The 14,141-nt window shown below is 41.5% G+C and overlaps 1 protein-coding gene across 6 annotated transcripts in view; it reads left to right on the top strand.

Annotated features, from left to right (window-relative positions):
• The window catches only part of LOC108780678 (protein FAM46C), a 126,318-nt gene extending 119,139 nt beyond the window's left edge, over nt 1-7,179 (top strand). For 4 of the 6 annotated variants that reach the window (XM_018548479.1, XM_018548482.1, XM_018548480.1 and 1 more), the window contains exon 2: nt 5,126-7,179. In XM_018548479.1, the coding sequence (XP_018403981.1) occupies nt 5,126-6,523 (1,398 nt within the window). In that variant the 3' untranslated portion in view covers nt 6,524-7,179. Of the gene's footprint in view, nt 1-1,905; nt 1,971-2,388; nt 2,399-5,125 lie in introns of those variants that run through there. The other 2 variants (XM_018548483.1, XM_018548481.1) reach the window with 2 other exon arrangements.
• The last annotated feature ends 6,962 nt before the right edge of the window (nt 7,180-14,141 follow it).

Here is a 14,141-nt window from a genome sequence, read left to right as displayed (position 1 = left end):
GGGGGGGGGGGAGGAGGAGGAGGGAGGGAAAAGAGTTTCGTCGCGGCGCGCGACATTCAGAATGTCACCGAGTCTGCGCAAAATGAAATGACATGGAACCTTTATTCGAGGTACCTGGGACCCGGGCGATAAATAACCATCACCAGCAAATTTCCCTCGCTTGCGATAAAATCGGCCGGGGAGAGGATTAAGGGTGCGGAGGAGAGCGGGGCAGGGGTACTCTTGTTACGCGATGCAAAATAACGCGGGCGCGTAATGTAAGCGCGACACCCCGACCGGTTTTGACGTGGGTTGACGACTGCGGGTGTCGGACAAAATCGATAGTACTTGGCGAGTCGCCTCGTTGGTCCAGACCATCTCCCCGATGCCGAAGCGCGTAGGCGTCCAGAAATATATGTATACGTATATAAAATATATATATATATACCTATCTCTGTGACGCATACCCCCCCGCATTCGTACGCCGGCTCCTCCGGTGTACACCGGGTGTTGCCGACTTCGTGGCGGCCAAGAGGAGCTCCGCCGAGTTCTTTCCGAGTCGCGGAGCAATTCAATTCGCTGATGCACTTTCGTTTTCGATGAACAATTGCGTATTCCTATTTCGTTTCCGCTGGTATCTAACACGGGGATTTAATTGTTCCGTGAAAAGTTATTTCGTGAATCTAACGATAATATATCGAAAGTATCAGAAAGAAACGATTCTTCCCCTTCATTTCTCGATATTTTTCCAGTGTAAAACGGTGTTGCGAAAGTTTGCAAGTCACTGAGAGAAATATTTCTCTGATATTCTGCAGAAAAATATGGTTTACTTTTTAATTTAGACAAATAGCGCGTTCCGGAAAAGACGTTCCGTTCAAGTCGAAATAAGTTAATATCAACATATTGCTACACATTCCGCCATACATATTTCATATGAAAAGCCGAGCGGCGATTTAATTCTGCTGAAGTTTCTCGGTATTTCAATTTACTACGTATAAGTACAGGACGTGACGACGAAAGACTTTTTTACAACCCCAACGGGACCCGACGAATATTTACGCACTTTTGCAAAACGAGATCAATTTAAATTTGCTGCAAAATAGATATTCGTTAATCAGACGAAAGGAAAAGATTCTATTATATTGCACAATATTTCACCGCCTTAAGGTTCATTTCGTCGTAGTGATTCTGCGATCCTGGTTTTCTACAATTCCCCAGCCATTAATTCCTAACTACCGACACGCTTGATACCTCTGGGACACCCCATATTCAAGAGAAGAGGATGAGCGAGAGGAAGAGAGAACCAAATAGAACCTACCCTCACGAACTACGATCTTCATTCAGAGCCGCCCCCGCAGTCTTCCGTGTGACGTCATAGAAAGCATTGGAGCATTCACTATCCCGTGCGCACGCGCAATAGGCGGAGCGGAGGGGAATAAGAAAGACAGAGACGAAGTGATCGAGGATGCGCACATACGATCTACGTCTATGGTCCAGGATTACGTCTACTAATGGTAGCGGGTGATGATGGTGGTGGTGGTGGTGGTGGTGGTGGTGGTGGTGGTGGCGGTGCTAGCAGCAGTAGTAGCAGTAGTAGAGGGCTTCGTACTGGTTTACCCTCCTACACCCCCCAAGTGTCACTGGTATTGCTGCTGGTGCTGATGCTGATGCTGTGGTTGCGGTTGCTGTTGCTGCCGTTGCTGACGCTGCTGTGCCACCACCAGTCTAGCCGCTCCTCCGCCTTTCACTCGCACGGCCTCAGTTCGCTGGTGTCTCTCATCAGCTGCGGGTCTCTTTGAATAACGCAACCAGTCTGACGTTGGTACTATCTGTTTAGTCAGTGTATATATATATTTTTTTTAAATAGATATATCCCACGTCTCTCTTTGTTGCGTCTTTCCTGGTGATTCTCGACGCGCTCCTGCGTTTACACGACCTTCCGCGGCCTTCTGGGAAACGCGTTTGTTTGCTTCGCACCTGTGGATCTGTGTGTGGGTACTAGTTTCTTCATCGTTATTGCGTCTTTACGCAGCCCACTGAAGAGCGTCGATTTGAGGAACGCGCACCGCTCGTTGAACTCGCTTCCAGTAAATAATTTTGGATGTCTATATTTTTTTTTGGATGTGAAGTGCCGGATAAGTGATTTGTCACAATTCTGACTTATGTGAGAGACTTCTTTTACGAAGTCGTCTATTTTTACGTTATCGCGTATACCGACATTAAGGGAATACTATGCAGTGGCGATAACGTGTCCGGTGTACGTTCCAAATCGCTACAGGTGGTGCTTTTTATTGTCATGTTAGAGTTTAAAAAGAAGGTGCGCGCCGGTTGAAAATTCGCTTGCTCGTTTTCTTTTCATGGATCAATAATAATAATAATAATAATAATAATAATAACGTTTGAGAATACAACGACTTATGTGAGTAACCATTTTGCTTATATAATTCATATCTGATAAACGTGCGAATTTATCATGTTGAAATTATCTCCAGACAAATTAGGACTACTAAATTGTTAACATAATGAACTCGTTTGAAAATAGTATAATACGTAAAATAACGGCATTTTTAATTAATTATTTAAAAGCAAGGAGCCTAACCTATCTATTATCAATATTCGTTTTCGTACACAGAAAGAACAGTTTCGCTAAAGTATCTGAACATTTAGTTACAGATTTGAAAATAATTTTGTGAAATCATCAAAATAATTATACGCAGCTCAGCTGGTTGCTAAAATGTTAACACTTTTTGCAGTATTGCTCATCATGCTTGAGCATCCTATAAAATCATTTTTATGTCTAACAAAATTATTTTCAGATTTGTATTTGTGCCTAAATTTTTAGATACTTCAACAAAATTATTCTTTCCATGTAGATCGTGGCACAACATTTTTCGAAACGTGATTGTAAATATTTCAATAAAGCTAACGACATGATAATAGGAAAAATACTAGCTGCGCCTCAGGATACTTTTTTTGTATCGATACGTAGACAGGTTGAAAATATTACGCCGACAAAATGTTTCGAAAACGCCTGTTTTTCCTCCTGTCAATAAGTGATAATAGCGATTTACTTTATACGTGTCAAAAGCATATCCATGATTGTGCGTAGATTTGACATAGATGATAAATCGCTTTATTGTTTCCAAACGTTGTCTATAGAATGAAAGAGACTATAGCTTGTGGAAATTGATGTTTTTTTATATATATCGTAAATATATCGGACGAAACGGAAATAGCATGCCGGAAATGCATTTTATCATCGTACTTTATCCAATCAATTCCTTCCTGTGACACTCAATCAAGACTAATTTCAACATTTTAATTGTTTAATACAAGACCGAAGTTTAGTTCGGACTTCTCAGTTCATCTCGAGACATGACCTTCGCTAAATCGACGCCAGCTTTCTCAGCCTCGTATAATATAGGACGTTCTAGAACTCTCGCAGCGTTTCCTTTCGTCTTCGTTGACTCCTTTCATTCGCTGATCTTCGATCAGCTGCAATTCGAGAGATACTTCCAATAAAGTTGATGGCCACCTTTTTCTCACAACTATCGACCTTCCGGAATTGACGCCAAAATCTCTAACACAGTTATTGACGCTAGCGCTTTATAAAATTTATTTTATTTATATTAATTAAAAGATATTATTTTATTTCAAGAAACTAAAATAAATACTAAATACTATTATATTCTAGTAATACTGAACATTATAGTTTAGTAAGAGTTTCGCAACTATAACAAAAGGAAAATTGAACTGTTTGATTTTTTTTAGCAAATATTTGTGATTGAGTTAGTTCGATAATCTATAGTTAAATGAGAAGATACTTATCGAATTCGAACGATTATTTAGCGTATACCTAGACTTTACACTGCGTTTCTAAAAGCTGTTTGAGATTACAGATTGAATTTACGATCACATATCTTTCGTGACGTCTTACTACGAATCTGGTTCGTGACATAATTGCTTTCAAAGAGATATACTTATTATCACGGAAACACGTACGGTACACAAACAAGCAAGTCTGATAATAACCGATAGGCTGATTTCTGGCGACAAGTTGGTGCCGGATAAAGCTCTGCACAGCAATTCAAACTTGAATACCGGATACGAATTAGAAATTCATTACAAATGACGTCATAATGTATATTGGTTTTTATTGGTATTTTTGTCAAGAAAAATATCGATTTTGATCTCATATCGAAAGATTAATTTCTAAACTATATTTCGGTAGATTATCGAATAAATACGTATATTCGCCCTACTTTTGATAATGAAGTGCGTGTTCGAATATTGCGCAATTGAAATTCTATAATATAATCAAAAAGGTATCGTATTACGTCGAAATATCGCATAATGCGATATCCTTTTGACTGCTAGAATTTCTTGCGACTTGTTGCACTTTTCTGAACGACACCCGCGTATGAAAGCCAATAGCCGAGGGCTTTATGTACACGTTGGTTGACTGACTCGCGTACGTCGCACACCCGGACATAACCTCGTGGCATTTTCTCGCTATGCACCCGTACACTTTGAGCACCATGACATAGATACTCGCCGAAGGGCGCGCTCGGTGATGCACTCATCGGAAATTCGCGCAATGCACGCGGGAGAGATGCTAAAAACCTTTTTTTTCACCTTTACCGACCTTTAGTCTTGTTAGTCAGAGTGTGACATTGTACAGCACACGCGAGTTTTGAAAGCATTAACATACAAAGGCTTTATTTTATCGCGATTCCATATTTATCAGGAAGATACAATTTTCCGTATTAATGTATAATATATTTGCATATCTTATCTGCACATATCCGCACATTTTTTTAAAGGGGATAAATATAGTTTAGAAAAAATCGCGTTTGTTTAATTTATTACTGTCATTATTGGATTAATGCGAATAATATGATAATAAATCGTTTAAAAATATAATATCGAGAGAACTTTATGAAAATACAAGAACACACTTTTGTGTTTTTATACTGTCTCTTTACAAATATTTTATAAAATCCTTTACAACAAAAAATAGAAAGTTTTGATTTTATTTTCTTCAATTGAATAAAATTAAAACATTTACGAATAATGTTCATTTACGTAATTCTATGTCGCTTGCAAGATAGTCACGTAAAAGTTTCGTCTTTTGTATTTGTTGCAGTGTGGCTCTCTGGAGATCGGCGAAGAACGCCAGTATCGGGTCGCTATGATGGAGTCGCTCTGCCAAGTAAACGGCAGTAAGACCAACGGCATCGGCAATGAAGATCTTAACAACGAGACCAACAATAACAACACGAACAATAATAACAATACCCACAATAACAATAATCACAACAATAACAATAATAACAACAGTAACAGCAATGCTACCGATTGTCCGGATCCTCAGCAGAGGTTGGCGGTACTGAGTTTCGAACAGGTTCGCCGCCTGAACGACGTGATGAACGAAGTCGTCAGCATTCACGGCCGAGGGAACTTCCCCACCTTGGAGGTCCGATTGAGGGATCTCGTGACGGTGGTGCGCAGTAAACTAGAAACCGATCCAAGTAACGGGGGTGCCGGCATGAGGGTACGCGACATTCGGCTGAACGGTGGCGCCGCTTCCCACGTGCTGGCCACCGAGTCCCAGCCGTACAACGACCTGGACCTTATCTTCGCGGTCGAGCTGTCCAGCGGCCGTAATTACGACAAGGTCAAGGCCGCAGTGCTCGGCTCCCTGTTCGACTTGCTGCCGGAAGGTGTGAGCCGCAAACGCATCACCACCTGCAGTCTGAAGGAGGCTTACGTAAGCAAGATGGTGAAAGTGAACAACGACGGCGATCGGTGGTCCCTGATCTCCCTCGGCAACTCCCGGGGCCACCGAAACGTCGAGCTCAAGTTCGTCGACTCGATGAGACGGCAATTTGAATTCTCCGTTGACTCCTTTCAAATCGTTCTCGATTCCTTGCTGCTGTTCTACGAGTGCAGCAAGCTGCCAATCGCCGAGAACTTCTACCCGACCGTGGTTGGTGAGTCCGTCTACGGTGATTTTCAGGAAGCGCTCTATCATCTGCACAAGAAGCTCATCTCGACGAGGCATCCTGAAGAGATACGCGGCGGTGGCCTACTCAAATATTGCAACCTATTGGTGAAGATGTACAAACCGTCTCAGCCGGATTACATCAAGACGCTCGAACGATATATGTGTTCGAGATTCTTCATTGATTTCCCGGACATAGGACAACAGCGCTCCAAACTTGAGAACTACTTGTGGAATCATTTCGTTGGGCCCGAGGAGGAGACCCTCAAATATCAGTACCTGATGCTGCTGCATAGCGTTGTCGAGGAGTCTACCGTGTGCCTGATGGGCCACGAGCGACGGCAGACACTCGCATTGATTCAAAACCTTGCCTACCAGGTGCTCTGCCAGGAGCAGCAGCAGCGATTGACGAGTCATCAGCAGGCGCCGCAAGGTCCGCCTGCCACCTACGTCTACGCTAACGGTTATTACTACGCGCCCGTGATACCCACGACAGCATGCTATACGTGCACCTGCAACTGGATGGCGTGTTCCTCGTGATGCGACGATATCGGTGATAACGTCGTATCCGTAGACGTCGCCACCACTACCACCACGATCACTGATTGTTGCTGCTTTAATCGACTTACAAGTTGTAGTCATCACGTCGATTCTTACAGCCATTGGTATCAAAGATACCAATTGAGAGATTGCGAATTCTGTTGCCTCTGCTCTTACGGCCTCTACTGTCCTTTCGAAGATCCTGAAGACTTTTGTTGCGCTTGTGATCCTTGCGAAGTGTCTAAAAATGTGAAGACAGATATCGATCATTCCGTGTCCGACGTCAAAGAATCTAAGCTCCTTAGTTGACGTTCGTCGGGGTGATGTGAGCTTGGGTGCAGGAACGGTATACGAAAAAAGTCATCTCTTCGGCATCGAGGATGAACGCCTGCAAATGCAGTAACAACAGAATCGTGAATCGAAAAGCGGCGTATTTGGACGATGAACGTATGATATCGTCGATGATATGAAAAACGGTAGGCAGGTATGGAACACGAAGCACTCTTATCGCGAGTCTCCCGCCTTCCGTCGCGAGTGCTGCTCTTTCTAAGCATTCGTAAACGTATATAAATTCGGTGGTGGTCACTGCAGCAGAATTAGGACCGAACGCTGGTACCGGCTACAGTTGCGGTGTAAAACAACCAAAAGACTATAAAGACTCCAGAAACGATGTGTTGTGCCTAAAAATAAAAATAGAAAAAGAGATCGGAGAAGACTAGAAAAGATACGACAGAAAAAAACGTTCCTCCGATGAATTATAAAAAAAAAAAAGACAGACATAACCGTAGTAAAATGGCAAGATGGTCTTAAATTAGTGGAACGAGCGCCGATTTTATTGACTAAATACGAATTTTCGGAGAACAGATATCGACATCGTCCCGGAACGAGCATTTGTCGATGAAACGGACGTCGACGTTGCGTACAGCGAATTCTGGACGAGGCCACGTTAAGGAGGAAGCGGAAACGAAGAGAGAAGAACAGAAGGTGGACGCGAGGCGGAATATTCCACGATGGCACTTCGGACAAACAGGGAGGAGAGGAGAGAATGTTCGAACGAACAGACGGCTCGAGCGAGGCACGATTCCCCTGTTTTGATCTTTCCTTTGTCTCCTCCCGCCTGATTTTTCTCTCGCAAAGCTGATCGGACAGCAGAGGCAGGAAGAGATAGAGATACGTAAGGGATGGAAAAGGGCTGTTTTCGGTGAGGGAGGAAACATATGTTGCGCGAACTACGGAAAAATATATAAATATATATAAATATAAATATATTTAAATATATACAGATATATGTATAAATTTATGTATAAATAATTAATGTGTGGCTGTGAACACATTTCATTTAGATACTGTGTATAACGTGATAAGATTTAATTCGGGAAGATGATGTTAGCGGGGCGGCACGGCCGGGGAACGAGAGGGAGGACGAGCACGGCAGTGCGCGTGGAATCGAAAGGGAAACTGTTTTTTTTTTTTTTTTTTTTTTTTTTTATTTCTGCGAGAACTCGAGCGAGCGTAAATACGATACAAACACACGCACATACACGTACACACGCATACACGTATACACTCGCAGGGATGTACGTTTACCATGTACACCGAACCTGACCAACCATGCTTTTCTTAAGCGATAAATACTTCATGAGTGCTGGAAACATGACGCCAAAAAGAATTATGGTTGCAATCGCTTTTTAATGGGGGATGATTAGATCTCTCTTCTCTGTTGCGAGAGCTGGATATGAACCCCGCGAAGAAAAACCTTGCAGTATAATAATTCGAGTTACGGCGAGATATATGATGAGCGAGAGAGAGAGAGAGAGAGTATTGAAAAAATATTTTTTTGAAATGTTGCAAAGCAGTCTGAGAGTAGAGGATAATTTCGAGCACGTCAAGATACAGTGGTACGTTTCGGTATACCTTATCGTCCAATGTCACCGTTTCATCAATCGCGCCGTAGCTCGCTCGAAATTCCGTCTCACATTCTCGTACGCGCCAAGCAAAGATGGTCCATTCCCACATCTGAAAACTACCACAATTTATCACGTTAATTTTTTTAACTCTTTATTTACTCATGTATTGTATCGTTGAAAGAAACTGCGGTTGTCGGCGACGTCCCGCGCGCAGTGAAATAATATCACTGGCCCCGAACATTCGTTTGGTAGGTGGGTGCACACGTTTCTGCAGCCTGAAACTCGCGGCGTGCGAACGTTCGAGAAAACGAAGAAAAGGGCGACGATTCGAGATATACGGGCACAGGCAGAGGCCGAGCGAAAGAAAAAGAGGATCGAGATAGAAGCGGGGACGAGGACGAAGGAGCATAAAACTATACTACTATTTCTCTGTGTACGTTGAACGGAACGCGACTTATGTTGAACAAAGGGAGTAATGTCACGAATCACGGCTGATCGGCACGGCGTAACCAGACCCGGTCTCTCTCTCTCTCTCTTTCTCTCGTAGCGGCGACTGCTAGTGGTGTAAATGTGTGTGCGTGTGTGTGTGGGCCTGTATTTTCTTTACTACATCGTAAACATTCAGTACCGCGCGCGCGTGCATCCGCGTGTGTATACGCGCGTATACATACGCGGAGGCAGCGACGTGGCCGCTCATCGACGGTCTTGTACGCGTGTAAGTGAATGCACGTATACCTACCATACGTAAGATATACATGCGCACACTTTTACGTACGCTTCTCTATCTTCTCCTCTTTTCCTCATCTCTTTCTTCGTGCACATTCGCGCGCGTATTCTCCATCTCTGCTTGTGTGTCACACACGCGTGTCTGTGTGTGTGTGCGTGTGTGTGCGTGCGTGTCTCCGTTTACGTGCGTATCCGTATCGACTGGTGACCCCGTTAGTTAGCTCGCTCGCTAACAGGCCTCGTTTGCCTCGCTCGCTCGCTCGCTCACTCGTACTTTCAGTTTCGCGAGCGAAAGTAAAGGCCTAATAAAAAGCCCGCAAACTGGTTTTTCAGGTATATCGCGTGTTAATGCTAAGGAGATCCAGCCGCCGGCGCGGCCGGAGTGCCTCTATTGCCGGCCTATCGCCTATCGCTCTACTACCACCGCTGTCCCTCTTCTCCCTCTTCCCAGACACCTCTCGCGTATATCTCGCGTATATCTCGAGGGTCCGCGGACGCTCGATCGCGACCGCGACGACTTATTTTCGCGCCGCCTCGCCGCGCACCACACGTATTTCCGCAAATGCGAGCTTCCGGTGGCGGCTTATCCTTTCAGCATAAACGGGAGGAGCTTGATTTATCCGTCGATCGGACGTTTGCAAAATCGCCGTTTGGATCTGTTCGACACGCCGCGTGGCGGATTCTCACTCGATTCGATTCTAAATCTTGACGAAATCCTATATACGTAGGATATTGTGCAATGTAAAATAAGAAATGTTAATGGACATATAGTTTAGAAATGTGTATTATATATATAGTCAGATATTGTACGTGTTTGAGGTATAATAAAGTAATTGGAAAGATGAGAGACATTAATCTAAATTACGTCATGATCGTATTCTAGAGAGTTACATGATCATCGAAACCTCCTCTATCGCGACCTGTTCTTTTTATTACGTCTTCATTTCAATGAACAGAGAATACTCGTTATATTAACTTAACGGTTCGGCGTTCTTCGCGCTGAAGAAAAATATCTTCATGCCGACTCAGCTTCGCGTCGTGTAAATTCCATCTATAATCGAGCTTTAATAATACTCTCAAGTAGAGAGGTCGAACGTCGTACTCCGGGTCTCCCTCTTCGCGTCGCATCCGAGCCACTCGCGGCGCTCATCGATCGACAAATTCATTTACCAAAGATGAGCCAGAAATGAATCGACCGTCGGCGGAATTAAGCCTTCCGTTATCTATAAAAGGCAGCGAGCTCATTCCGCTTTCCTCCTCGTCGCTTTCCACCGTTTTTATTTGAATAGCGACGCGAACGAACTCCGAACAAGGAATTCAATGAATACAGGCATTTCCTTTTTTTTTTTTTAATAGGCTATGCCTCTCTTTCGAATTAACGTTTATTTTATGTGTAACAAATATCGATTTGTACGGTGACTTGTTTCAGAATTTCGACTCAATAACATCCTGTGAATGATTTTTATGCTTCACCCGCGTTATTTTGGCGTCAAATGTTAATGTCAGTGTATTGCTTAAAAAAAAAAGAGAGAAGTAAATACACAGCGAGGGTACTTAGGTGTCTGTTTTTGTAACTCTTAAGGACTGGTAACTGTAGCGTTACAGTCGTCAAGAATTACAGAATAAGCCTCTTAGGCTCAGTTTCCACACAATTCACGATTAATTCTTAATCGATTTAACTTATTTCTCATCTCTTTCCACAATTTTGTGTGATTTTGAATGATATGTATATTGAATCTCAGTTAAGAGTTAACCGTGAGTTATGAAACTGAGTCTAAACGTGATAGAATATAGCTATAAATCTCGTAACTGGCAGCCCGTCGAATTATCCAGAAGCGTGGTGGTAGTAAGAAGCAAGGCTGATAGCAATCGAAATTACAAAATCGGAACTAGCGTATATTTTTAGCATGAATATGTTGTTTAAATTTTGTTGATTATTACGTTGTTTTCTTTTATATGTGATTTATGTATGTAACCGTCAAAGGAAATGAGCGAAAAAGTTAATCATTTGTCTATCGCGCGCGTGCGCCTTCGCCTTGCAAATTGGAAATTTAGAATAGGGAATCTTGTATATCGGAAGTGCGTTTCGTTATTAATCATTGTATTTATATAGGTTTATACGTGCGTCTAATTGCGAAAGAGAAATTTACGCGGATGGCCGGAACAGGTGCCAACTATTGAAATACAATTAATCGTGTCTACGTTAAGTCTCGGAATAAGTTGCCATTATCAAGGACACGTTGGTTACAACGTTGATTACGTTGCTTACTCGGCGATAAACGAGCATCAGTTACAACTTGCATAGATCGTCGATTACGTCTGAAATAGTAAAGATAATAATATATAATTTTTTTTACACAACACGTACGTTTTATATATACGTCTCGCGAATAATCTCGACGAACTAGCAGTTTATCAACGTGGAAACTTATTTGTTTATAGATTGTGCGTTAAATCAAAATTTATTATATCAGCGTGAAGGAAAAAAGGAAAAGAATTATATGAGTACGAGAAATGTGAGTCGAACGAATTTATTTGCTTCCAGATCGGCAGCATTTTAATAACTCGTACGTTAAATCAAATGAAAATTGAAAATGATATAACATTCGGATATATTTGAAATTAATATATACATATATATATGTATATATAACTGTATATATGTATAATATAATATGGATATATATATACATATATATATATACATTTTGCGTAAAAAAGTATCAAGTGGAAATTTTTGTCGAGTACGTAATAACCAAAAGGCCGTGCCGCGATCTTCAGGCTGTACAATGTTATTTATCATCGTAAGAGCGAAAGAGGCGCTGATCGGCATAATGTTCGATAACCGAACAGTGTAGATGTACCTTCATGCACACATCAATGAAAGTGCATCTACGTGTTACGACGCACGTGCTGATGAATTGATGAACTGCGAGCAAGGAGAAGGATCAAAACGGGAATGTCGCACGCATTTTCAAAATGCATGTAACCGAGATGTCTATAAAATTTGTTTTGCGATGCGAAAAAAAATTACGCAACAGTTACAAATTGTATAAGTTATAAAGGAACGCCACGTATATTAAAATGCGTTACATAAGACTGGTATAAGAAAATCCATTAATACCAAATTTGGCGAATAGAGTGCAGCGTTGATTGCAGTACGCGCGAGTAAAAAATTTTTTTTATAAAATTATTTGATATTATATGATATATGCGACGATGATGTAGCTTGTAGACGGAATATTTGATCCAAAATTTCGTTACGATTACTTTGTGTGTTTAGAGTGAGTCATAAGATTGGTTGTACAATTTTTTCAATAATTTTTTTTAATCATAAGTTAAATTTAACAGATTTTACTACATCAAATCTGTCAATTTGCTATTTGATCCATCTTACTCACGCAAAGGAAATACATATATAATGCTGAAGAGGACTCCGAATCGAGTCAAAACGTATATTTGTTTATGGAAATTATCACCTGGAATTATCCATGGTATAAAGGATCCATAGTAAAAAATTTAAAAAAAAATTTTTTTTTACTTGCATACTGCAATCAACGCCGCACTCTCATTCGCTTGGTCTATTCGCCAAAATTGGTTTTAATCTAGAGAGTCCGTACATTTTTCATTGTTTTAAAATCCATTAATGACAAAGAACAAACTGGATCTCTAATTTGTAAAATGATACACCGGTTCTTCTTAAAATACAAACTTCAATAATGTTTGCATTCGCGCGATTGATCCTTCCTCTCAGATTTCACGAATCGAATTCAGACACAGAAGTTTGAAGGAGCTGAGTCCTTCGCCCTTACAAGATCCCGATCGTCGATTGATAATATTATTTTCTCGTAGCAATTTTGTCTTTCGTTTTTAGTCGATCGAGACAGCCCCTGATTTTTCACTAAGCGCTTTAAGGTCCAGGGTTGATACGTAACTATGTACTATACATATATATACATATATCTCTTACGGAAAGGTATTGGAGGACACACACGCTCGTGTTACATTACCGTTTATATATTTTACTACAGGAAATACGACACTAATGAATTTATCTTTCTATTAATATGTGTAACGCCTAATGGAACGTTATAATGTAATTACATGATAATTAAAGGAAATATAGCACACAGACGCAGAAAGGATAGACAGAGGGAGAGATGTGTTTAAAGAACGTTATATATTATCGTTCTTAGTATTTACTAGATTACCCGTTACGATTTTTAATCCTTTAGTAAGTCCTATTATGCGCGAGCGAGCGAGGAAAAAAAAAAGAGAGAAAGAGACAGAAAGACAATCGGAGGATGCCGAGGAATTAGAAATGATAGAAGATCGCGGAAAATATAACGGATATATATGTACATACATACTTCACGTACATGTTGATAGAAATAAAGATATATATGTATATGTATAAATTACGTCCAGAGACGAGTTAAGAGTATATAGCGGGCCCGTGCCCAGGGAAAATCTCAAGTCGTCCTAATGAAAAGGGGGGTACAGGGTGGGGGAAAACACAATGGGGGCCCAAAACACAATCGAGAGAGATCCATGGGTCAGTCCGCCTTTCTCTGACGAACATCCTCTAATTTCGTTCATCGCAAACACGTGCGTCCTTGTATGTACGTTACTTTTTTTTTTTTCTTTTTTTCGTGGCACGAGACTCGGACTCGCCGCTGGACTCGTCCGCACGTCATGCATATATGTGTGTGTGTATGCGCATGCGCGTGCCCACGAATCCTCTTATATTACTAAGATAAACGTGTTGCCCCGTTTACATTACACGCGAATCAATTGCGATAAGAAGAAAGGAAACGAGAGAAGAGAGAAAGAGTTCTCTCTAATTCGCATGTGATGTAAACGGGATAACAGCTTTCAGGCCCTTTTGCGTTTTTATTAGGATAATTCCAGCGAAGTGTGCGTCCAAACTACAAAAAAAAATCGCGCGTGCATATGTGTTTATATAAATATATATATATGTATAT

The sequence above is a fragment of the Cyphomyrmex costatus genome, unplaced genomic scaffold (assembly GCF_001594065.2).
Source record: "Cyphomyrmex costatus isolate MS0001 unplaced genomic scaffold, Ccosl1.0 scaffold72, whole genome shotgun sequence".
Taxonomy (NCBI): domain Eukaryota; kingdom Metazoa; phylum Arthropoda; class Insecta; order Hymenoptera; family Formicidae; genus Cyphomyrmex; species Cyphomyrmex costatus.
Note: the sequence above shows the minus strand (reverse complement) of the source record. Positions and strands in the feature narration are given on the sequence as shown.